This window comes from Sinohyriopsis cumingii, chromosome 14 (genome assembly GCF_028554795.1).
Source record: "Sinohyriopsis cumingii isolate HCF-2022 chromosome 14, ASM2855479v2, whole genome shotgun sequence".
NCBI classification, from domain to species: Eukaryota; Metazoa; Mollusca; class Bivalvia; order Unionida; family Unionidae; genus Sinohyriopsis; species Sinohyriopsis cumingii.
This window is the reverse complement of record NC_142974.1, coordinates 26467958-26495788: the sequence shown is the minus strand read 5'-3', so window position 1 is coordinate 26495788 and position 27831 is coordinate 26467958. Positions and strand designations below refer to the sequence as shown.

At 35.2% G+C, this 27831-nt stretch overlaps 1 protein-coding gene across 2 annotated transcripts in view; it reads right to left on the bottom strand.

Annotated features, from left to right (window-relative positions):
* The window catches only part of LOC149783466 (scavenger receptor cysteine-rich domain-containing protein DMBT1-like), an 86442-nt gene that overhangs the window by 45001 nt on the left and 13610 nt on the right, over nucleotides 1-27831 (bottom strand). The window contains exons 5-20 of one of the 2 annotated variants that reach the window (XM_089931715.1): nucleotides 27376-27529; nucleotides 26794-26966; nucleotides 24826-24979; nucleotides 23992-24164; nucleotides 21597-21750; nucleotides 20461-20633; nucleotides 18281-18434; nucleotides 17415-17587; nucleotides 13895-14048; nucleotides 13172-13344; nucleotides 11428-11581; nucleotides 10586-10758; nucleotides 8749-8902; nucleotides 7938-8110; nucleotides 6812-6965; nucleotides 5834-6006 (exon numbers count right to left, since the gene is read on the bottom strand). In XM_089931715.1, the coding sequence (XP_089787841.1) occupies nucleotides 5834-6006; nucleotides 6812-6965; nucleotides 7938-8110; nucleotides 8749-8902; nucleotides 10586-10758; nucleotides 11428-11581; nucleotides 13172-13344; nucleotides 13895-14048; nucleotides 17415-17587; nucleotides 18281-18434; nucleotides 20461-20633; nucleotides 21597-21750; nucleotides 23992-24164; nucleotides 24826-24979; nucleotides 26794-26966; nucleotides 27376-27529 (2616 nt within the window). Of the gene's footprint in view, nucleotides 1-5833; nucleotides 6007-6811; nucleotides 6966-7937; nucleotides 8111-8748; nucleotides 8903-10585; nucleotides 10759-11427; nucleotides 11582-13171; nucleotides 13345-13894; nucleotides 14049-17414; nucleotides 17588-18280; nucleotides 18435-20460; nucleotides 20634-21596; nucleotides 21751-23991; nucleotides 24165-24825; nucleotides 24980-26793; nucleotides 26967-27375; nucleotides 27530-27831 lie in introns of those variants that run through there. The other variant, XM_089931716.1, reaches the window with a different exon arrangement.

Below are 27831 nucleotides of genomic sequence, written 5' to 3'. Positions count from 1 at the left end.
GGAAGATCTTTTTTCGTAATATCTCCGTAATTCTCGATAATTTTTCCCTCCACAGGATAAACATAATCGGGTTTTTCCTCGGGTGCCAACTTGGCAAACTAAACATCGCTGTGGTCCTTTGCTACCACGTCGAATCGCATATATATGAGCACCGTAATAATCACCTCTGCAGGATTTGTCGCATGATTTTGTTGATCCGATTGTTATCCATTTGCAATGCATATTATAATTTAAACATTTGTCTAAAATATAATCATGGATACATTTGATCTTGATGAGGCAGAATGTATCATTCCTGAAGTTGATCGTGCGAAAAAAGAATTCCTCGATGATGGAGCTGTTCATGTTTGGTCGACATGGAAAACGAACTCTATTGATGCTACGATGAATCTGGAGCGAGCCAAGAAAATAATCGAGCACATAAAAACTGAACATAAAGAAGAGCGATTTATCTTTGGAATAAAATTTATCGCACAAATGCCCGATGATACTTGGATTATTCGTGATAAACGAGATCCAGTGCGTGGCGGTAAGAAAAATGTTATTCTTGATAAAAACTCTAAGCATGGATTGTTACTGGGGATCGACGGTCCCTATTATGCTAGGGCGTATCCATCTAGCGCTGTTGTTTATGGAATTTATCGGCTAAATAATAATCCTGACGCGAAAAATCTACCCGCGATGAAAGAATCGCCGATGATAAACTGCGTGGCTGAGCGTGTTATCGAGCACATGAAAAACGCTCGACGTGGATCTGGTTTGACCCAGTTGAGGTTGGATAAAATTAATTCATGGGCAAAGACAGTTGCTGATGGTGCATCAGTGGATGATGTGGCTGCGTTGAGTAAGAAACTTAAGTTTCCTATCACGGTGAAAACGCTATCGGGAGAAATATTATACTCGTCGCCGTATAAATCTCGAGGAGCACCAATCGAAATTGTCGATCATAATTCACATGCGTGGTCGCAATCGGTAATGATATTTCCGCGGGATCGTGTTGTTAAATTTTATCCCGTGGAAAATTCTGCGACGGACAATTCCGATGCCATGTTCAGATATATCAAAATATTAGCCGCGTCTGATCCAATATCAATTTGGTTATTCTCGAGCGAAGAAAAATACGATCAGTTTATCTTGCCACGCGGAGATATTTACCGTGATGAAATATTACATGAATCGATGAGAAATCTCGCTGTGAAATATTCGTCAAATCCCGATCAGTTACTAACGAACTGCTTTACGGTTCCGTCTGTTGCTGCTCACGCTGCCAGGGAGAGAAACTCGTGGAAACCTACGAGGAATGAATATCTCGCTGATATTCAACTTAGCTGTATCGAATACGGCCATGGCGGATTGTGGAATACCAAATATTATTTCGAAGATATGATCTCCGTTGACATGAGCGCGTGTTATCCTGGAAGTTTCCTCGGATATGGCGATTGTGCGGATTATTTTGCTAAATTTGGTCATCCCACCAGCGAGATGACGAGAGTAGCAATTAACGGGCCGTTACCTGATTTTGCCATAACCGGATTCGCTTGTGTTACGTCATTCGAGTTTGCTGAAAATTTGCATAAAATTTGCTATATTTGGTTTGGTAGGCATTTATCTCAGCGCCGTTGGGTTCCTACAGTGTTGTTGAGATATATGCTGGATTCGTCGATGCTAGTATCGTTGACAGTGAGCGAGGCGATTATATCATACAGGAAACAAACTAAGGTGTGGCTGCCGACGGATTGTGACAACGCGAAAGATATCGGAAGAAAAATAATTGGCAAATTTACTCAAGGAGGATCCGTTGATCATAAACATCGACACGCTAGGTTGTTTATCAATGACGCCGAGATGGATTTTATTATCGCCGATACGGTATCGCGAGGAATATTCTGCAACAGAGAGAATATTATCATTGACGGAGCGAAGTTAGGTACCGTGATTAGTTACCTTGATGGAGAATCAGCGCAGTATACGCATTTACGATCGTCGATGCTCGCTTATGTGAGCATAAATTTACTGTCAAAGATAAATAAATTTTCTGATATCGCGGTAAGAGTTGCAACGGACTCGTTTTATATCGATAAAAAATACCAGTGCAGGCTGGAAAATTTAATCACCGATGGTAGCTCTTGGGGAACGTGGAGGATAAAAAACGAGGATATTCTAGATTATTGTGAAGACGCCGATGTCGAAGATTGCGATAAATTTCATCGAGATAAATTTGAGGAAATATCGACGGCTGCATCTGCATTTGACCCAATTTCGCGTAACAAATTCGTTTACATGAATGGTCCTGGTGGTAGCGGTAAAACAACACGAGCGATAAATTTATTTGCAAATTCCGATATGATCGTGTTGACTCCGACTCATAGATTAGCGCGAGAAATAAAGCAACGCGGGGTTGGTTCTTGCACGTATCATAGTTATTTCAAATACAGCGGTGGATTGTGGGATTCGGCTAACATGGGAAACAAATATATCAACAAGATCATAATATTTGATGAAATTTGCACGGTGAATCTAGATACGCTAAAATCGATACTGACTTGGCTGGAAGGGAAAAATACCGCCGTGGTAATGTGCGGAGATCATGGTCAGCCTGATCCGATTGATGGTGAATCTCCTCACGAGTGGCTCAGAAGCTTCGTTGATTATTATGAGGAAATCGACGCCGATTATAGATCCGATGATATTTTACTGACCGAATTCAAAAAAATAATTCGATTACAACCGAATAAAATTCAATGTGATGTGATGAGAAGAATAATCGACGAAACTCCGATGGATAATTTTCTAAATTTGTGGCGTCCCGATCATTTGATTGTTGCTAGTAGGAAAATTGTTCGTGATATTATCCAGGATATGTTATTTAAGTTGCACTGCGAGAAATTTCCAACGCTGCAGGTGCCGTTATGCTATAGGCCCGTTGATACCAGGAAACAAAATATCAGTGTTACTTTGCCCTGCGGAGAGGAAAAAATCTTGGTCTTGAATGATGTCATCGGAGTTGATATTAATCTTGTCAATGACGCGATAAACGCAGAAAAATCGCCATGGAAACTTGGATACGCAACAACGATACATTCATCGCAGGGATTGACCGTGCATGGCCAAGTTTGGATCGTCGATGATAGAATTTCCTGGTCAAATTTAGTGTATTTAGCCGTGTCGAGAGTAAGAAAATTATCTCAGCTAGGTAGAATTCGAATAAATCACATAAGTGACGCTGGCGGTAGTTGAGTATCTTCGGGTACTATTTGTAATTCTTCTTTGGTAAATCCGCGTTGTGGCGCTAACGAATCTAGAATATAAATCGCTGGTCTTCCTGACGATCTTGTTACGGCAGATATTTTATGTGTTGTAACGCTCCAGGTTGGGTCGGTTGCTCTTTTTCTGCCTCCTTCAGCCTCGCCTTCTTTATACAAATACCTGACTGTGACACAACCTAGTACAGGCTGAATTGTGGAATCTCGCTTTAGGGGTATATTCGATTTTGTAATTGCAATTGCGGGTTTCATTGCTATTGTTCGAGTTGTCTCGTTATTTAGCGCGTTAATCACGTGAGGCAATCTTGATACCCAATCATGAGATCGATTATCTTGAATGAATTCACGCGCGTACTGATATCCGAATAATCTTTCCGCGAGTGTTTTGTTGAATCTTTCGACGATAGCTTGATTGTGATGAACACCTACAATACCGCGACGGATTTTAACATTATTCTTTTTCATCAGTGAAGTAACCGCACCAAGAAATTCTCGACCCGGATCAACCTGGAGAAGCTTCGGCCATGTCAACGGGGATCGTGAATAAATTTCGCTAAACGCCTTAGCGATCTCCGTTGCTGTTTTATTCGATAATGGCTCGGCTTCTTTATACCTGCTAGCGATATCAACGACTGTCAGGACGTATTTATATGTGACTCCGTCGACGGTATCGTAAGGAAGAAACATTAAATCAGCCTGATGGACTTCATTAGGGACACTGACGGTGAAACTTGCATATGGTATTTTCTTAGGTGGGGGAAGATATATTTGCCAGATTGCCTGTTTCGATAGCCACGATTCAGCGGTGGATTGTTTTACTTTAGCGGCTTTAGCGAGTTTGGCAATTGCTGATTTTCCTCGCCAAAATCCTCGCGGAGAATAATATATCTGCTCCATTATTATTTACCAGCACCGAATACTAATTTACCTTTCATTGCGCCTTTTATCAACCAAGTTGCCAATTTTTCTTTGAAACTTTTGTCAGGAATATGCTGGAAAAGCCGACCAACCCGGCTAGGATATTTTCGCGTGGCAGACACAAGAACACCGATGTTATTTACGTGACACAGCGATACACGCAGATTCCAAAGGTAATTAGGGACAATTGTAATATCTTGTCGGTGTTCAATGGCGTTGATACTCACACGTTGAGAAATATTCACCAGACCTGGTGTAACGGTGACATGGACATAAACAAATTCAAAAATTTATTCAGCCGCGCCCAGGCAACGCCGCATGGTTTTATCACGATCAATCTTCATGATCCGCGTAATAGATATCGAATCGGTCTCGATCAAATTTATTCATGAGAAATGCAGCCCAACTTTGCAAAATCACACTTACACAAATAAATTTCCCCCCCCCCCCTAAAAAAGTTCATTTTTTCCTTGTCCAGAATCATAGATTTTGCACACAAAAATTGCACTCGGGGGTGAATTTACGCAAATTAATTTTCGTAGGAAGGCTTATTTCTGCTTTCTGAGGCTTCTACGGAGAAAGATCTCGTAGGAAGCTTTATTTGGTCTGGAACGTCTGGTCTGTAGAACTTCCCTGCTGCTTTGACCTTTAATGGACATAATAACGTTTTAGAGGACCATTTATTTTTCCAATATGTTAGGAAGTGATATAAAATTTTGTTCTCAGGCATTGCATTTACACAAAAGTCCGTGTATTCAGTGTGTGTGTGTGTGTGTGTGTGTGTGTGTGTTAATAGCTTTAACAATTTTTCAGTCATCTCGCTACGATGTCTGCAGCGTGGCTGTTTAAAAAGATGTTTAAATCTGGGTCATCATGCCGCAGACATGTTGCATATGTCTCACCCAGTCACATTATCCTGACACTAGGCCGACCTCTTAATATTGAGCGCCAGGCAAGGCACCTGCGAGTACCATTTTTATAAGTCTTTGGTATGACTCGGCCGGGTTCGAACCCTCAAAATATTTGAATCAAACATTTTTCTGAAAAGAAAGTGGAACATTGTTTACATCATCATATTTGTAAAATGTATTATTTAATTTAGGACGTACACATTGAGCGATAAGAGGAATATCAAGCCCATACCCATCAATACTGTATTAAAACGAACCTTATTTTAAGCTTTAAAGATGAAATAGTGGTCATTAGGAATTCTGAATGAAATGTGGGTACAGAAAATCTACAGAATCGTTTTCAGTCTGCTAGCTGAATAAAGTGATATTAATATTATTTACACCGTCCCTTAAAACCTTATATTTCCTCTGCTACTTCTTCATTTTGCGCATTAGTAATTTTTCTAAATATTCCTTTCCTACTTTTTGCACTCAGTATGAGCTCAGTACAGTATGTTGTCAGTAAATGATGATTTGTTTATCATCATAATCCATTCCGTAGTATTCACTACTTTTTATTTAACGTATAAATCGCAGTAGGTCATCCTTTCGTTTAGGTCCACAAAGAGTATAAGCCTTCATCAGAATATATTTATGTAGGAAGGTAGATATATATGCATGCATACATGTCTCCATGTATTCGTGACTGTATGCTACTTGGTGTCACATTTAGCCGGTACAAAGATTTTCACTATTACGTACCACAACGCACACCAGCAGCTTTGGAGTGGACACAATTGTGAGTTCCCCATCCTCTGTGCGCACAGTTGTGTATAGAGCTTTCAGAGCCATTACATGCTACGTCGTCCAGAACAATGTTCAAATTCGTATTTTGTCCAAATCTTGCGCAGCATACTGCAGTTGCTCCAATGGTGCTGGTAATTGTACAAGATTCACAATAAAGTATAAATGAGCTTTTGCTTCAAATGATTTGGATAATTTTCATTGATGCAAACATGAACATTCATAATACCGTGGATCAGCATACTGGTCAATGAAAAGGATATTTATTATTTTAGAAAAGAAATGTTTCCAGTCAAGCATCGTTCGTCAAGACAGTAGTAATAAGACAGCAACATTTTATTTTAAATAATTTGGAACATATAAGTTATACAAGGATGCCCTTCATGTCAAGATTTTTCTCTCTCGTTTCAGATCAGCTGATTTGTTTTCCTGCATGAGTAAGAATGAAAGTTAATTAACATTAATAGATAATGCGTAATAAAGAAAGGAAAAATAGTTAAAAACTGCGACAACGACTTAAAGAGCTTATCAACCAAACCTGTTCTAAAATGCGTCCAACGGCATATCTAATTGTTATTCTCAAATAGGCAGATTAGTTGAGAAGTTATGGTTAGAATTCTGCACATCAACAACGTAAATAACCTGACGACAATTTATAATACAATAATTATAATTGCGATTTTGAGGAGGCCGGCAGATATGTGATTGCCAATAACAAATTGAAGGCTTATGAGAAACTGAACTGTATTTAACCCCTTTCACAGCAAAGCAGGACAATATCTGTTTAAGGTAATACTTAGAAACGTAAATTATAAATCATAGAAAGTGGCACTTGATAAAGACATAAGATCTTTTGCGTTATAAAATATATTAAAATCACACAATATCTGCTTTGGGAGTAATCATTCATGGAATTATGTCTTGTGTTTTACTCACCTATATCCCAACATCCTGCATATAACTGTCGCATCATTATTGTCCCATAGATCATCACATATCGTTCCCCATGAATTATTATAGAAAATCTCTACCCTTCCTTCCATGGGAGATAAGCCTCCGACCAGTCTAACAGGTGGGTTTAGAACTGGACCTTAAGGAAAGATTAAGATAAAATATACTGAGAACGTTGTTTTCTTCCAGAGAGACAGAGATATACAGTAGACAGGTCTTCATGGATTATACACTATGCAAAGAAGAAAACATTCAGTAATGACACTCCATTTTGATGTACAGATGCTTCTGTTCACGAAGATAATGCAAACACTCTCCAATTGATTTAATCAACGATAACAAATTAGAATGACTTTCCAGAAGAAAAACAACAAAAATCGTCATAGGTGAGGATAGTGAGAATTAAGCGTAAAGGATTAGTTACGGTCAATTCATTGATATATTTTCTGTCCAGAATTTCTCTTATGTCATACGATATTCGAAATGGTTACCGCAATACATAGCCATTTGTCTCTGAAAGCGATTATTCAGAGGTTAAATGTTTCAAATAACAGAATACACTCTAGTTACAGTACAACACGCCATTTATGCAACACAACACGCCATTTATGCAACACATATACATTTTAGTCTACCAGACTAGAATCTTGCAATCTCCCTACAACAAATGATGGAAAAAAAAATCAAATATCATACTAGATAAACACTCCCGGATTATCAGACAAAAATACTGTGCCAGGAATTTAAATCTATCTACAATTTTGAAAGTAAAGCTCACGGAACGGGTATAATCATCAGCAACTACTTTTAAGGCATAGCAAATAAACTGAAATCCTAAACAAGTCAGTGGACAGCCTTCTCTTATTAAGCGAACTTGTAAATTACTATCTTGTTATAATGGAGGATGAATAGTGCTCACATAACAAGAGGATCACAATGCGTTGTGAAAGAAGCACATGTTCCTCGTGTTTTGTTTGATATGTGCGTATGTATATATCTATATATATATACCTTTATGTGTATACGTATGTAGACATGTATTCATGTATCAATGAAATTATGTTGCCGTGTGTCTCAGCTACCGATTGAAGCCGTTTGGACTTATACGTACCACAACGAACACCAGCAGCTTTGGAATGAACACAGTTATGAGTTCCCCATCCTCCGTGTGCGCAGTTGTGTATAGAGCTTTCAGATCCATTACATACTACATCGTCCAGAACAATGCTCAGATTTGTATTTTGCCCAAATCTGGAGCAACATACGGCAGTTGATCCAGTAGTGCTGAATTATGTAAATTTTATATATTATTACAGGAAAGAAATGTTTCCCTTTTAAACAATGATTTTTAAAGCACAAAGTAATGAGACATGACATATATGTCCAGTAAATGGGATTATATTATTTATATACAAATGAACATACATCATGCCAGGATTCTTCGGTTAATTTCAAAGTGACCGAAAAGCGTTTGTGTTGAAGAAACGATGAGCCGTATTTCATTGATGCATTGATAATAAGTGAGAAACAAAACTGGTTTAAAGCAGAAACGTAATAGATTAAGCACCAAATATGGTAAATTGTCGATCGAATGGACTGCATAAATGATAGGTTCAATAGGCATGAGGATTAAAGAAGTACAACTTTGCACTAGGTAATGCAAATAACGTAATTGCAGTTGATGACGAAATAATTTTCAAATGGCAATTTTGAGATGACCTGGTTTTGTTGTATTGCCAATTACAGTACCTAAGTCATGAGAGGAACGTGTTAAGTCTTTAAACATCGCACGTAAAAGCAGGGCAAAAACTGCAAGTTGTGATAATTGGATCTCTCTTATAAATTGGCATGAGAAAGACACATAATATGGCTTGCACTATTGAATGTTTGCTTTCATATTGAAAACACACTTTTGTACTCACCTATATCCCAACATCCTGCAGACAACTGTGGCATCATTATTATCCCATAGGTCATCACATATCGTGCCCCATGCATTATTATAATAAATCTCTACTCTTCCTTCCATGGGGGTTAAGCCTCCGACCAGACGAACCGGTGGGTTTTGAATTGTACCTTAAAGAAAACTTGACTTGAAATCCTAGAACCATATTCTTATTAAGAAAAGAGAAAACCATTAAACTCGTCTTTAGGGACTACACATCATGAATACAAATATGTTTAGGAGACATTTACATGCACTGATGCTCTTGTTGATTAAGATAATTTAAATACTATCCATTACATGTAACCGTTGCCATTTAAGAGGAGAACGAGTAAAACAAAAGTTATGGAGGATTGAGAAGTATTTAAATTGTATTGGACAAGATGTATACGTAAGAGTTTGCGTAAATTGAAGTAAATAAACAGGCGTAGCCTTTCATCTAAGAAATTCATCTAAAAATGTTTACATTCTTAATGTCACCTCAGAAATATATTGCAAAGATAAGTCAAGGGACAAGGAAATAGCATGCCTATATCCAGAACGTCTGTATTAAAGGAAACAAGCTACTAATTTCTGCCTTGTGAAAGAATTTGTTTCGCATTTCTGAATAGTTACTCCCTTTGTGCAAGCAGCTTTGTAGGCGGTGTTCTTACGCTAAAAAAGCGTAGGATTGAGTATAGCAAATGCAGACATAAGATATTAAGTTATATTGTACATCGTCTCTTAACATGATTCAATTTCTCTCCTACTTTCTTTTGACATAGTGTTATCTCTACACCTTATCACTTTCCTTAAATTACTGTACTGACACGTCTTTCCTGTCACTTATTCTGTCCTGTAATATTTAAAGAAACTTGGATTGCAATAACTAAATTTGTCCAAAGCTCATTCCCAGTAAAAGAGCTTCTTCGCATTAATTTTACACCCAAGAAAGGAAATATTTTCAGCTTTGGAAACGTATGGAGCCTTGAGGCTGATAGCTATTGATCCGCAATTAAGTAAGCAATATTTAACATTCTGCAATATCCCGTATCCACATCTGATTTGGTGACAATATTCAACGACTATTTCTCCCGTGATGGAGTGTTCAGTTCCAACAGTAGATTAAAAGTATGATCGCATAACGAGAAAACAATGCAAAGCTTACGCATATGGAAATAATCAAATGAGTCGTCATGTATGTGAACTGTGAAATAGTAATTTAGTACTCACCTTAGGATCAAACCTCCGTTTTTCGTTTTGAAAGTTTAAGACAGTGTTAAATTTATTTTGGTAATGAAAACAAACCCTTCAAAAAGAGGCACGCATTTCTGTAATTGTTACTGTTCAAACGTTTATATTTTTTGCATTGCACACCTCGTCTCCTCCCTAGGTACTTCCCTTATCACGTATTAACTGCGGTATTTGATTTGCAAATAAAGATTATTTTATTATCACACAACCATTCCTTGGAACTATGTACAGCTTTCTCGCAGTAAGAAATTCTGTATATCAGTGGGGATTTCCTGTATTTTCGCGTATGATGCGCTCCTCTTAGCTTCAAACAATTTTGCAGAACCCATCATGCTAATACTTGTACCTTTACATTCTTTTAATGGACCCAATTCGCACCCAATAGAATAACCTTGCAGCCCTACTGCTCGCGGCCCACAGGCTGGGCACCACTGGTGTAGTTTATCCTTTCATCTAGGTTTAACAATAACGCACAAATTTAGAAGCATATATGCATGTGAGTATGTATCTGTCTCCGTATGTTCATCGGTTTATACTGTTTTGGCTCAGTTAGACTTTGAAGTGTTTTTACTTTTACGTACCACAACGCACACCAGCAGCTTTGGAGTGGACACAGTTGTGAGTTCCCCATCCTCTGTGTGCGCAATTGTGTAGAGAATTTTCCAATCCAGTACACCCAACATCGTCTAGAACAATGCTCCGATTCGTATTTTGTCCAAATCTGGAGCAGCACACTCCAGTTGATACAGTGGTGCTGATTAATAAAAGGGATATTTATTACTTTGGGAAAGAGAAGGTTGCAAAAAGGCATATTTTTGAAGCAGATAGTACAACCCCAATGCTAGATTACTTCCAGTACATATAATAATGTGATTTATGCACAAATAACCGTCCATCATGCCACAAGCTCATATCGGCTGAGTAGCTTATGTATAATAGTGAGAATGCAAATGTAATTGACACACACATTATTGACGCGGGAAGAATAAAGACATACTGGTTCAAGGCCGCGTATCGGATCATAGAAAGGAGCGTTGGGAAAAGCTGATCGAATATGATCAATGGATGTTATTTTCAACTAGTCATATAGGTTCGAAAAATTACCTGTCATAACTAATTACAAGTACGCTGTAAATAACTTAAGCATAGACAGCGAATCAGCAGGCCAAGAATATTTTCCAAAAGCGAGTATATAATTCAAATGTGAAATGGATAGTGTTTAAACCATCCCACAAACAAAAGTATTCAAGATGATAAATATATATTTCATATTACTTTACATTAGAAATATATGAAAAAATATTTGTGAAACTTCTTTTTCTTCTGACTGTACTACAATCACAAATCCCTCCATGAGTCGATCAGGTTAAATTTATCAGTCAAAGAAATCTGACTAATTGTGGTGTCTTTTTTATTTACTCACCTATATCCCAACATCCTGCATACAACTGTGGCATCATTATTATCCCATAGATCGTCGCATATCGTGCCCCATGAATTATTATAGAAAATCTCGACCCTTCCTTCCATGTTTGTTAGACCTCCGACCAGTCGAACCGGTGGATTTTGAATTGTACCTTAATGAAAGATCATGAGTAAATGTACTAAAAACTATAACACAGATAGAGAAAAGGAAACTCAGAGTGAACTAATATTCATGGACTATACACTACGATAAGAAGATTATCTCAAAACTTGCTGAATAAAACTATTAAAAACATATTCCGACGAATGCAACCGTTACCATAAAATCAGAATTTTATTCCCAGGGAGAAAAGAAGAAAGGAGAAAGAAAAAAACATTTTTCATTTATTATTGAGCCTTAGAGTGTGAACTAGACGTTAAGAAGAATGGTAAGATTTTTGAATCATATGCTATTCCAGCACGAGTCTTCATGTTCGAATCTGCAAAGTTTCAAATTTATAAGTTGAATATCGGAACAGAAAAAATTATCAGTATTGCATGATACGTCTTTCTCGCAGCACAAATTTACATTTTATTGTGACCAGATAAAGTAAAGAAATTGCTATTACAAGTGATATTTAATTGTCAGTATCATACTAGATATACATATCGTTTTCACCTGCTCATCATCTGACAAACCGACGCTAGTGAAAACATAAATCTCCATACAATGTAAAAGCACTGTTATAATCTTCCACAACTACTCGAGCTAAAGAAAATTCACTTAATTCCATTCTGAATTATGTGCTGTAGTTATCAAGTGTAAACCTCATCATCGGTGCTACTTTTTTATAAACTGTTCAAATACGGATTAACATGTTAATCACTGGAAGTTATTAAGTACTCGTATCTATGTAAAAATCCTTGGGAGGAAGAAATATCAATAAGGAACGGATACGACAGAATTGATTCGTTCCATGCACCCTGTAGATTTCTTTCCTCACAAAGTGAATTGATTGCATAACATGAAAACAATCATCTGGAATGACATATGTGCAGAAGATGTTAAAATATCGTGTACATCTTATCTTCAAATGTTTCTGGTCCTCTCCTACTGTAATTAATATTTGTTATTCTCCACCTTCGCGTTTTCCGATCTAGAATAGTAATCATAAAGAGGAGTATGCAGCGGCACAGAACATAAATGAATCAGAAAATCATAATCATGCATGATGATATTTACCTTTTGTTGTTTTGACATCACTTTCACTGACATTTTTTCCTTGTTACAAATTCTGGACTGTAATGGTTATTGAAACTATGTCTAGAAATTATTTTCTTCCAAGTTTATTCCCAATTGTTGACATATTTTACTAACTTCCCTCACATTAATATTCTAAACTAGAAAAGATGTATGACTAGCCAAGCAGATACGTAGAGCCTGTAGTCTGAGAGCTATTTTCCACGATAAGGTGAGCACAGTTTGATATCCTGAGATATCAATGCGGATATTTGACTTAGCTACAACATAATGTGGAAATTTTTCTAGGTATGGTCAAGGATGAACGATCCATTCTACATCACGTTCCTAGTTACTGAGTGTCCAGTTAGAACGGTGCATGAATAGGTTGATCACGCAACAAAAAGCAAAGCCATGACTACTCTTATCAAAAGATGCATATCCGTATACATGCATCCATAGGTGTATGATGATGTGTGTATCAAGTAGACTTTAAACTGTTTTTTTTTTAATTAGTACGCACCGCACCGCACGCCAGCAGCTTTGGAGTGGACACAGTTGTGAGTTCCCCATCCTCCGTGTGCGCAGATATGAAGAGAACTTTCAGATCCAATACATGCTACATCATCCAGAACAATGCTCAGATTAGTATTTTGGCCAAATCTGGCGCAGCAAACTGCAGTTGATCCATTGGTACTGGTTAATGAAACAGATATTTATTATTTCAGGAAAGAAAACGTTCCCAATGAAGTATATGTTGTGAAGCAGATAACAATTAGTCAATGGCTTGAGTGTCAATCATGACACAATTCTTCTGTCAAGTTTCAGAAGGCTGTGTAGGTTTAGTGTAGGAGTAACGATACAAGACATTATGCTCATAACTCGATGACACGAGATAAGAAAAGAAAAACGTATTAAAATCTATATTTCGTCCCACCGAGTCTAGGGAGGTGACAAGTGATCCAATAAAGTAAATGAATCTTATTTTCAACTAGGTATATAGATTTAGGAAATTCTGGAAAGAACATGTTTGATAAAATGGGGTTTAAAACAATTAACATGCAACATAGGACAAGAACTGTGGAAGGTAATAGTTATGTCTCTTAAATATAGCAGCATGAAAAAGGTACGTAATATGTCTTGCTAAACTGAATATACTACATGAACAATATTCCTGCACAGGTCAATCAATGCACGTTCATCCTTAAAACAAAATTAGTTTCTTGTTGTTGTTTGCTTTCCTCACCTATATCCAAGCATCCGGCAGACAACTGTGGCATCGTTATTATCCCATAGGTCATCACATATCGTGCCCCATGAATTATTATAATAAATCTCTACTCTTCCTTCTGTGTTGGTTAAACCACCAACCAGTCGAACCGACGGGTTTAGAATTGTACCTTAATAAAACATCAAGATGAAATGTACGTACGACCATATTTGTTCTATACAAAAAGAGATATGCAATAAATGCGTCATCGTGGATTTTGCAATATACTAAAATACGTCTGTCAAAATATGCTAATTGATATAAAGATATCATTAATCAACAAAATAATTTCAACAAAATCCCATAAATTTAACTATTGCTGCTAAACAGGATTAAATTCACAGAGAAAAGATAGAAGAAAAGGTAAGGAACAAAATAATTTGATTATCACTTAAAATGATACCGAGAACTAAGAATTAAGGAGGACGGAAAGACATTTCATTAATATGACATCTGTCCATCATTATTCGTCATATATTAAAATAAAGAAAATATAAAACCTGAAGCCCAATAATGCATCTGCAAGGGTTTCATTTCATCCGTTGAAAGTATTAAATAACAGAACAAACATCTGCATTTTATAATACGCCTTTTCGTCAGCACGAATCGCTAAAACATATGAATTTAAATATCAGGAATCGTAACAGATATATAGATTAATTTCACCTCCCAATTATCAGAAAAACATACTCTAGAAACAAATCAAACCTCTCTACAATTTAAAAGAAAACCTCTATTTACTGTTCTAATCATACATAGGTACTCTTGAGGTACAAGCTTTCACTTAATTCAGTCCTTCATAGTCCACTCTAGCTCTCTGAGTTCACCACTAATTTACTAAACATAGAGACAGATTCGTAAGAAGTCTCTTGGACATTCATAGCAACTGATTTTCCACTCTTAACTTGATCATTATTGCTGCTTTGTGTATCGCTATTTAGATACAAATTAACGAGACCGTTAGGTAAAATTAATAATGTTACATATATGTATGTTTGGGAGGTGAATTTCATTTGCTAAATTAACAAGGGACAGATATAAGGGAATTGAATCATTCCATGCATCGGTTGAGATTGTTTCCCCTCACACGGTTGTTTGTTTGAATGAATACATTAGTAATATATTCGCCACCCGACTACCTGTCAGGAACTTATACAGCCAGTTTGTTAGTTGTTCTTACGATTGGAATCAATACGAATTTGATTACGACTGACCATATCAGCTAATCATCTGAAATGTTCAGATCGGAAGGGACCGATTAGGATCGTCCTCATAAATATTTGTTCAAACAGAAGCCCACGAATAAGCATTAGTGAGTAACCTCATACTTATCGACTTCTACACAAATGCATGAAGACAAGAGGCCAAATATTAGAGATTATTGGAAAGGAAATATATTAGTAGACCTAAAATTGCTGTCAAGCTTCTCATCCATGAAGAATAATTTATATCCTTGAAGAAAGCGTAAAATAATTTACCTTCTTGTTTTCTTTAGAGACTTAACTTTCCGTTAAGGCGCATTCATGTAGAGAAAAAGAGAATCAAAGTCAAGCCAAAATAAAGTAAATCTTAATGAACGAGAGTTTTCGTTTACAAACATAGTCGAAGAATTATTTATATTCCAAAAAACAAAACATCAAACATTTGTTATTTGATTTCGTCAAATCAATTTATTAAATTTTCGACCTAAACTATAAATCCACTGTTTTTATTTCGCTTTAAAGGCATGCAGAGGGCATGCCTACCAATTCAGTGTTGACGTTAGTTACTTTGCAGATGACTATAATTATAAAAGGTAGTATAAAGTAGTTCTCCATGCAATTTCTTCACGAATAAACACAGTCGGATCTTATCAAACTATTATGTTCTGGGAAATTCAACTATTCCCTTCAGTTATCAACTAATGCATCTACAATTATAGAGAAATAAACAGCTTGTAACTGTTTTATGGAAGAAATAGTTGTGCTGTTTGTCTGACTACTCACTTTTTTTGAGCAATTGTGTTTGCAATAATCTTATGATAAATGGAAACAGTTTTAGCATGGTATTTGCAGAAAGGAAATACTAAAACATTTTGTACATCGTCTTTTACAATATTTCCCAATCAATCCAATTTATCTTGATTTTGTGTTATATTTACACCTTAACATTTTCCTGAAATAAACCTTATCAACATATATTGACTACAACATGCATTTTCCTGAGGTTATTGCCTCGACTTGAAAGCAGGTTCACATAGCTAACAAAATGATTTTGCGCGACAGGACTTAACATATATCATTACTTATATCAGTATGAGATACAATTACTACTACTCTTTTTATATCATTTAGACCTGCACTTCCATATACATACATACATATATATATATATATATATATATATATATATATATATATATATATATATATATATATATATATATATATATAAATATATATATATTGGAGTAGGAAAATGTTATGTATGATTGTGCTTCCTCTTGATTAAAACGTATTATTACAATCTACAAAGTCAAATTCAATAGACAAGCTAATAACACACAAAGGAAAAGATACTGAGCCATACGAACCATATTTAGAAGTATATAAAATGAATGAATCAGATCAATTATGACCCCTTTCTGTTCATATTATTTTTAAACATTCTTAAAATTAATATTACTGACAATTATTCCTTATTGCTTATTTTGATTTGATATATTTCATAAACGTATGGGTCTATATAACTAATATCCTCCAATACTCCTTCTAGCTGTTGGAATATGTAAACGACTTTCTTCACCTTAATAGTGTACAGTAGAGATGACTGTGTCCATCTTTGGAAATACACGGAGCCTTTAGACTAAAAGGTATCTATCAGAAATTAAGCAGGGAATAATTACTATTCTTCAATATGAAGTGTGCATATTTTACGAAGCCACATGATAAAGGAGATAAGTTTATAATTGTTATCAAGTATCTACTGCTCTTCGAATTCCCATTTTTGGAATGTTCAATAAGAACTGTGCGTGAATATTTGGATTACAGGAAAAGAAAAGGTCTAAACTACACACATGGAAACAATCAGTTCGATATTGAACATAAGGCGTCTATCAGGTCTCACAAAATTGTAAACACTTAGTATTCCAAGGTTTATACTGTTTATGTTTATTGCACTCCTCGTGTTTCCCAACAAGATTTCACTGAACAAGAGTTTAGTACAATGTGTTGTCAGTAAGTGATAATTAGTTTATTATCCGACAGCCATTCCATGGAACTCATTAAATCTTTTTCTCTGAAGAGGTTGGTTTGGAATATATTTTTGTCAAAGTTTAAAGAGAACACAAGAGTTTAGAGGCATATATTTATGTGAGGACGTATATATCTATCTATCTATCTATCTGAGTATGCATTTCTGTATGTATATACATGTACGCGTGTGTGTAACTACGTATGTATGGGTTTATGCTGTTTTGTGTCTCAACTAGATTTTGATTTTTTTTACTTAAACATACCACAACGCACGCCAGCAGCTTCGGAGTGAAGACAATCGTGGGTTCCCCATCCACGGTGTGCGCAATTGTGTATAGAACTTTCAGATCCACTACATACTACATCGTCGAGAACAATGCTCCGGTTAGTATTTTGTCCAAATCTGGCACAGCACACCGCAGTTGCTCCAATGGTACTGATACATGGAAAGGATCGTTATTATGCATTGGATAGGGAGGGTTCTCAAAACAGCATATTTTATGATCAAGTTAAAAAAAAGTTTGTGAAGTTGGTTCTGATGAATGGCATTATGCAAGTATGGAAGTCCAAGACGAAATGAGTGTTATGTCCAATTTATATCGTAAAACATTTATATATATATATATATATATATATATATATATATATATATATATATATATATATATATATATATATGGATGTTGCGTGTTGAACAATTAAGAACTGACTGAAAGTCACGTTATTGTCTCAAAGAGACTAATGCCATTTGTGATGAAACGTGCATCCAAACGACCAAATAAATGTTAATGTGAGTTAGTTATAAAGATTGCAACAGGTGTAAGTTACAATTGTGTAGATAAACGACGGACATAACTTGACCACAATTCATAAGTAATACCTTTACAATGTAATTTTGGAGAGACCTAGCACATATTTATTGGCAATTACAATATCCACTTAACGGTGGGATTTTGGATATAAAGCAGGACAAAAAGAGTTCAAGATGATAGACTTCTAACAGAATAAAGGATAAAAACGACAGGCGTAATTGCTTGGTCTCATGAATGTAGGACAATCACAATTTTCTATATGGATCTATCATGGCAGGATTATCATTCCGAGCGGTTTCAACGGTCGTTTTACTCACCTATATCCCAGCATTCTGCAGATAACTGTGGCGTCATTATTATCCCATTGGTCATCACATATTGTGCACCATGAATTGTTGTGGTAAATCTCTACTCTTCCTTCCATGTTGGTTACACCTCCAACAAGTCGAACCGGCGGGTTTTGAATTGTACCTAAATGATACATCAAGTTAAACTGTACCCTAGAATCATATTTCTTCAAGAGTGGGCAATACAGTTTTATAATCTACATTGACTTTACTCTTTGCTAACAAGATACAATGTGCAAGCCAATGTGATCTTGTTAACCTGGATAACGTGTAAAATCTGTAATAATTGCTAAAAAATTTCAGATAATGATTGTTCCATCATCAAACACGAGTGTGAAAATTGTGAATGCATGATTTGCAGGTATGTCTGTAAATTTTGTTGTATCTAAAATTTTGTCTTCATCTCCAAAAATATTCAAACTTTGAAATATGAAACCCATTTAAGTACCTCCACATATTTATTTTAAAGTTGAACGCATGCAATAACAACGGTTAAAACAATTCATATTTTCTTTCCGGCACACAAAGATCATAAAACCAACCTGGACTATATATGTATCTCTCTATGTATCTATCTATTTATCTATGTATCTATCTATCTATCTATCTATCTCTGAATGGAGATTAGAATGTTTACGAGAAATCGATTTGAAAGGGACACGCATGTCATTCTTAGTCATCGTAAATGCTGATTTGACCACACAGTGAGTTGCTTTCATAACAATAGAAAAAGAAACTCTCACATGCAGTGATATGTATATGTGTCAATGGGTTATCCAGATATTCGTTACGTATTACCTAAGGAGAAATTTAAATCTCAGTTTCCAGAAAAGCAATTACAGAATCAACATGCTACAATAATGTTATTTTTGTCGCATTGTCTTTTACAATGCTTCAGTTCTTTTACCATTCCATGACGTTTTGCTTTATTTCTATACCTTAGCGTTTCCCTTCATTTGTTTCTCCTCCTGTATCATGTCTCTTAATTTTGTTTTACGAATTATTATGGCTATTCTCTAAACATGAAGACAGCTGCACACAGTTAGTATAATTCCTCACCTTAAGCCTATTCATTAGGGGTTTCAAATGCATCACTACGGTACTTCAGTAAAAATGATTTCGCTCAAAATATTTTCGATTGGAATTAAAGTGTCTTAAATTCTAAACAAAATCAATATAAGAATACATGTTGGTGAATGAATTAATACTTGAAGCAAGATAGAATTATTCGATATATAGACAGAGTATAAATTATCACACATATTTTAATTTATCGGACTAACCAAATGAAGAACTCTCTGCTCTGAAAAGTTTAGAAACTCTTCGAATAAAATATATTGATATTTGTCTATGTTTATAATTTTAACATATAAGATTTCACGAAACTGTTGACATAATAAAATACACTCCTCAAAAACTAAGTTTCTATTGTTTAAATGCATGGATTTTGTTGTTTACGTTGGCCTCTTTCCGTAGAAAACACGTCTGTCAGTTGACAAAATATATGAAGATTATCAGGCCAAGATTGATTGATTAATATATCTCCTTAAATTTTTTATGTTAAGCAATTTTTACCATTTCGCAATATACATTGCAATAATCTAGAACAGACAGGAACTAAATCTGTAGTCTCGGCCTGGTATTGAGTCTCATTCCGCATACGGAGTGTCCAGTTAGAATTATGCACACAATTCTGGTTATATAACGAGAAGTTTATGGAAGGAATCAAATACTCCTCGTCGTTTATATTGGATGTGCAAGCATATATGCACTTCATCGTGCAAGTGCCATATCCTCATTTAGAAATATCCTATCCATGATATGTCGCTTTTGTCCATCTCATAGTTCTATATGTTTCAGGAATTTTATACTCAAAGTTTGAGCATACATTGATTAGGAACAAATATTACCACATGCCTTTGCTGTTAATTTAACTGAATCAAAGTTTAGTACGACTTTGACATTAAATGACATTAAATGACGGTTAGTTTATTTTTGTCATATATACATTTAGTGGAACTCACTATAGAGATGTCAGTCTCTTTTCGTTTAGCTTTAAAGAGAACACGTTAGAACAGGTAGGTGTTTATTTATCTGTATGATGCGATGTATCTCTATTAGGCTTTTAAGTGGTTTTGAGTTCTACATACCGCAACGCACGCCAGCATCTTGGGAGTGTGTACAGTTGTGGGTTCCCCATCGTCTATGCACGCAGTTGTATATAAAGCGTTCAGATCCGATACATTCAACATCATCCAGAACAATATTCAGATTCGTATTTTGTCCAAATCTGGTACAACACGTTGCAAATGCTCCAATGGTGCTAGTTGTTGAAAAGGTTAATGAAAAGGTTTTCAACACTGATGCTTCCTGTTATTTCTAGCTCATGCGTCAATTATAATGAATATGTCTTGCGTAAAAGTAGCAATACTAAATATGACAGATTTTGTGATGATGCTAGATGGACAGCGAATTATTGTTTCAAACCACATCATCAATTCCAATAGTATTCGTATGAAGTGTTGGTGGAACATAGATGCCGTACTTTATATTAAATGTGATTTTAAATTAGGCATATATTTAGAATTGAACAATTATTCAGCATTGATTACATTAATGTAAATAATAACTCATTTTACAAGGCTATAATGATTAAATTAAGTATTTATATCCAATGTGTACGTGGACAGATTCTGAGTATATTTACAAGACTAAACATATAAACATGGTATAGTGTCCTTGAAGCTTTTGATGCTAGTTAGATTGTATTACATAATCATTTCTTCATTGGTCGTTGAAGCAACCTTCGTGTTTTAAAACATCTTTTGCATTATATTCCATACACGAAACCCAACAACCTACAGAAAAACTTCCGCGTTATTACAGCCCAAGTGGATACAATAGGATAAATGAATTGCATTTTGAATGTGCCATATAGATTAAAGAAGTTCAAGACAAAATAGAAAACATTGGGGATGCAAATAAATTTTCGACATTTCATGATTACTATTCTAGATCGGAATTTTGGAACGACCTTCCAAAGAAGTACTGCAACTTAAAGCTTCACATTCATTAGAGAAATTGATTGGCCTTTAGGTATTTAACAGGCAATGAGTGCTAAAAACGTTCATGTAGATACTTATAAATTGGTATGAAAATAACACATAATATGCCTTGCGCATCTGAATATACTAAGTTCAAAATATGTTTGCATGGGTCGATTAAAGCGTGTTTATCATTCAAAGAAATTTCACTTTTTTGTTTTGTTATTAATTGTTTTCCTCACCTATAGCCCAACATCCTGCAGACAACTTTGGCATCATTATTATCCCATTGGTCATCGCATACGGTGCCCCAGGTATTATTATAATAAACTTCTATCCTTCCTTCCATGTTGTTCAGTCCTCCGACTAGTCGAACCGGCGGATTAGGAGATGAACCTTAAGAAAGATCCACAAAGAAACTTGCATCAAACCATTTGTGTTTCTAAAAGAACTTCATGTGCAGAAAATCCTGCTTAATGCTCTGTGCATTAAGCTAGTATCGCATTCTTCCACATCAAATCCGTAGTCAGGAAAATTGATAGCCTTGAATAAGTCAATAACATAATGAATGCTAACAAGCTGCAATACGATTTCTCTAAACGAGACATTATCTAAGACAACTTTCTTTTATGTTACATTTTTGAAGATGAATAACATTTTCTTTTTTGACAAAACGGGTAAAAGCATATAACATAATAACTGACTGCTGGAAGTATGTGTGTATTTACACGCATGCCTCTATTCGTCTATGCGTATGTGCTTTTTTTTACAGCGTATGTTACATATATTGTACCCGCTCTAGCAAAACCGTTTGTATATACCGTTTGACACTCTTTTATTTTCATTAACGTACCACACCGAATTTGTTATATGACCATTTTGTGTCGATGCTTGCGGGTTCTTTCTGTGCCTTGAGTGCCACTTTTGTAGGCAAAATCTGCGTTCTTCGAACTGGTGTCATTTCCTTAAGACTTCTTGCATTACTATGACCAAATGCATTTTCTTCATGTGGGCATATTTTTGTTTAATGTCGTAGGACTACATACCTAGTTTCCTGTCAATGGAGTTAATTTCAGAAGACGTCTCTGGCAATTTGAATATCCTTACTTTTGTTGAGTTTTATCCCGAAATCGTAAGAAATATCAAGTCTATATTAAAAGTTATTAGGTGCAGGTTATGGCTTAGCGCTACAAATATATGTGTTTTTCTGATCAGTAATTCTTCCCTTTTCAGCAATTTTGCTGAAGTACCTTTATAATAGACTAGCACATATATCATACACCGACCAGTTTCCATTTCTGCCTATTTCTGTTTAAGAGAGTATGTATGAATATTATTATGAGTTTAATGATAGAATGCTTTAGAGTAATACATTTCAGCTTATCCACGAATGTGGATTTTAGAAGGAAATATCTTTACTGTCAAAACTTGTTTATACTCATTTCAGTCATTTATATGTCTGTATGCAAACATGATCAACTTTATGCTTGTACGTAAACAATATTAACTTAGCATAACCTTGTTTGCAAGGAGATATTTTTTCGAACATTTAACTAAGTTTGTTATGGTGAAACTTTTTAAATATGTGTAGTTTAGCACTGTATTTGACCCATGTAGTTCATTAAGATATATAACTAATACGTTTTATGGAAGCGTACTTTCGTGATCATGGTAAACACATCTTACATAATGGACTTTGTTAGCCATTTAGTATATTACAAAAGCATCCACAGAAAAAAAATTGCACGTGATACATTATCTGTATATGTTTGCCCAAGCTACAGAAAGTACGACAGTCTAATACCGGAACATAGATTTTCAGCAATTTGCAACATTTTTTCAATCCTTCAAAAGTATTAAAGATTTAAAATAGCTGTTAAACTCTTAGCAAACGACATTCTATTGCCTGTGCTTTCGTCTAGCTATTTTAGTAAGTCTTTTTATTTTTAACAGCTATATGTAATCAAATAAATAAAGATAGCGTACATAATATTATTCGATACGACATCTTTAGCCATAGGAGTTTTGCATTCTTCACAATCACATTGGCATCATATATGTTTATGTCTTTACCACTTACCGATTTGTGTTCGCATGCACTTTGAGAAAACTTAACTATCATAGAGAAGAGACAGAAAGATATATATATATATATATATATATATATATATATATATATATATATATATATATATATATATCCACATCAGCCTATGTACGCAAAATTTATCACTCTGATCTGTTTTAGCAGCATAGAACACAGGATGATGAATTTAACACATGTTCACGGTAGCCGCTCAAATTCTAACATAACATTGAGACTGATCATGGCAAGAGGCAGATATCAACATACCTTCAGAATGCTTGCACAATAGTCTCACTTTCCCTAGATTTAACGTAATATCTAAGCAATGAGAGATTCTTAAAGTAAGTAACTTCAAAATGTGTCAGGTTTGTACCAAATTGATACTTTCTCCAACTCTATGAAATGGTTTCTAAGTAAAAATAAAGAATAAGAGAAAGGTATGTATGAATGTATTTATGCATGTTTGTATGTGTGTATGTATGTATGTATACATGTATGTATGCTGGCTTACATGTCATGTATTGTTCGAAGTGGTTTGAACTTATACGTACCGCAAAAAACGCCAGCACCTTCGGAATGAGCACAATTGTGCTTTCGCCATCCTCTGTGTTCGCAATTGTGTATTGAGCTTTCATATCCGTAACATCCTACATCATCCAGAAAAATGTTGAGATTCATATTTTTGCCAAAACGGGCACAGCACGAAGCATTTGCTCCAGTTGTGCTAGTTAATTAAAAGAAAACTTATTATATGAAATCAGATTGTATAAATAGGATGACATTTGTCAGCAGATAGTAATAAGCTACTGATATATTATTGCTATGAATAGGGTAATAGTTTATGAAACATTTGTATCCTTTGTTCAGACATAAATGTCATTGATCTCATGATTGTGCAGTCACGTATAAATGAAATCGGTTGATTAATTTAATTTAATAGAGGTAGCTGTATATGAAATTATGTATATGCATGATGGAAACGAGTTTGAGACACAAACCATTATCTTCGAGAGTCTAAGGTACAAGTGTGGTGACCATTGGATGAAATATGTTATAGAAATTGCATTCCGAACTGGGCATGTGGAATATAGATGTACAAGTATGTATATAAAGAAATTTAATAACTTCACCATAATTAGTGATATTATCTTCGACATCACACACGTTTTGTACATTTAAGTATCTAAATCGTATGAGATGTGCATAGGTATGACAAATTTCAGAGAATAAAAAGGACATTGTTCCAAACGTTATTTCTGCGTCATTTATTATAAACCTGCACGAAAAAGAAAAAAAGCTGCATTTGCTGTTTAAAATATACTACAAGCAGAAACAAATTTAACTTTTGTCGTTCAGGAGAACTACATTATTTTCAAAGAATTCACCTGTATCCCAGCATCCTGCAGACAACTGCAGCGTCGTTGTTATCCCATGAGTCATCACATACAGTGCCCCATGAACTATTATAATAAATCTCCACTCTTCCTTCCATGGGGGTTGAGCCTCCGACTAATCGAACGGGTGGATTTTGATAAGGGCCTTAAACAAACATCAAGATTAAATATACGGGGAATTATATTTTGTAATGATGACAAGTTTAGTGAAATTATCTTCTCGGAATGTACATTGCATATAAAAAATACCAAAGAACACGATACTTTTTATAACGTCAGATAAAAGTGCCCATTGATACAAATCAGCCTGCTTTTCTGAAATAAAAATTGCGATTAGTTATCAAAGAGAAAAACAAACATGGAAAATTAAGGATGCGTTAAAAACACATTACTGATTTGTTTTACATACATAAAATAAAATTTCTTAAAACATTCATACAAAGAATGCCGAAAGCCATTTCTTTATCTAAAAACGTGTACGATAAAAGTTTAAAATATCGAATTTCATAATGCAAAGTGAACTTCCAGAAATGTATGTATTGATATACATCACTATCAATTGTTTTTTCTTTGCAATTTGACTAATGGTATATCGTTGGTTAAAATTTTATTTAAGACGCATAATCAACGTATAAAGAAACATCCTTGAGTCCTCGCCTATCAAGTCTGTATTAAAAGTTATAAGGTGCAAATTATGGCTTAGCGCTACAAATAGTTGTTCTTTCCTAATCAGTTATTCTTCCCTATTCAGCAATTTTGCTTAGTAGAATTAAAATTAAACATGGAAAGAAAGTATCAAGAGACATTTGAAATTTTTGTTGAGTAATTAACCATTGTTATATATTTCCTTCATTTTGGTGATATTTCTAAGCCACAAAATTATCCTTCCAACTTCATATTTATACGATTTCAGCTTACTAATCAATTTGATAGTAAACAAGCAAATAGCTACTTGTATGCGTTGAATCTTGATATAAAACAGGAGAACATAAAGTTCATGTTGTAGCGTTGCAGCTGTACTTTTTATTTCAATACCTTCTATGTCAAACAGCTTCCAAATGAAATTTAGAAAAGTTAGAAGGATCAAAAACCTAGATTTATGAATGCATCCTTTGTCAACCTCACACACACACACACACACACACACACACACATATATATATATATATATATATATATATATATATATATATATATATATATATATATATATATATAATTTATGTGTGTGTGTATGTGCGTTTGTTGGGTTTAGTGCTTTACAGTACATGAACACAAGGATGTTATTTGTCGCAGAGGTAATTGAAATAAAGTGCAAACATATATACATGTATTTGCTGTGCTGGTCCTATGGCACCCTTTCGATCGCGAGTCTGACCACCATCTGCCACTGTGGCTCGTGAATATCTCTACATGAATGCACGTATCAGCGTATGCATTCATATATGCATGTATCAATTTATGAATGTTCGTAATCATATCTAGGTTTCATCCAGGTTAACATTTACAGGCTAAAACGTCATCTTGAAGCGCAACAAAGACTCATAATACAAACTAAACGGGAAATAGTGAGTCGACTAAACTATTTATAATTAAGTAAACAGAGGTATAGAGACATGAAGACTGATATAATGTAGACTGTTATAGGAGCTGCGGTGTTACTACTTTTGACTGATGCTAGCAATGGTGCAATGAATGCAAGCACTGGCTAAATGCATTTTCCAACGTTTGTGTGCATATGTATGCATTCATGTATTTATGCATAAATGTAGTTAGCTAGGTATGTAGGTACTTACAAAGCAAGGAGCAATGGTATGTATGTATGTATGTATGTATCTATGTATGTATGTATGTATGTATGTTTGCATGAATGAATGTATGTTTCTATGTAATGAACGTTTTGTTGGTACGCAGGTGTGCCTGTAAAGAGCCGTTAAAGTGGTATTGATAGATACGTACCACAACGCACACCAGCATCCTTTTGGTGGTTGCAATTGTGAATTTGCCATCCATTGTGTCCGCATTTGAATATTGAGCTTTCATATCCGTTACATTGGACATTATCTAGGAGAATGCTCAGATTTGTATTTTGTTCAAAGCTGTTGCAGCACACTGCTGTTGCCCCAATGGTGCTGGTGTGCAAAAAGGAAATATATCATTATAAGATATCAGAGATTTACAGTGGAGTACTGAATGCTATACCGATAACAATGGCTTAGTTTTATTTAGAATGTTTTTATAATAAAAGCGTGCAAGACTTAACTGACTACAGAAGTCAGGTTAACACCTTTACCAATATTCATTATTTTGTAAGATAGATCAACTAAGTATGTATCGGAAAACCCAGTATTTAAATCATGTGCAAAGTGGACAAGATTTTAAATATTTCATGCAGAAAATATGACGAAAGTTTCCCGGGCGTCAATTATAAAACATGGATTGAAAATTGCAAGCTGGTACAGTGTTTCATTCTTTGGTTGAAATATGGTCTTCCATGTGATATTTAATATTTGACGTACGTTTGCCTGTTTTGTTAATTACCTGAATCCCAGCATTCTGCAGATAACTAAGGCATCATTGTTATCCCATGAGTTATCACATATGGTGCCCCACGAACTATTGTAATAAATTTCTACTCTTCCTTCCATGGGGGTTAGACCTCCGACCAGACGAACCGGTGGGTATTGAGGTACACCTTAAAGAGAGATAAACATGAAAGTTTCGAGAACAATATGACTTACCCCAGAGACAATGATTCTTTGTCTCACTGTTTACACAGTTATTGCCTAGCTAGCCTTAACTAGCATTATTGTCACTTGTGCACTATTGTCACATGTTTCATATCAAAGCAGCGCACATGTAACAATTTGTTCTGAACAAACGAACTATTTTAACATGTTGGTACAGCAGAGGGTTTTTACATATTCAGCATAATTTGTAATCATTGGAAGTACCTTTGCCAACATGCATAGTGTACACCAGTACAATGTCGAAGCT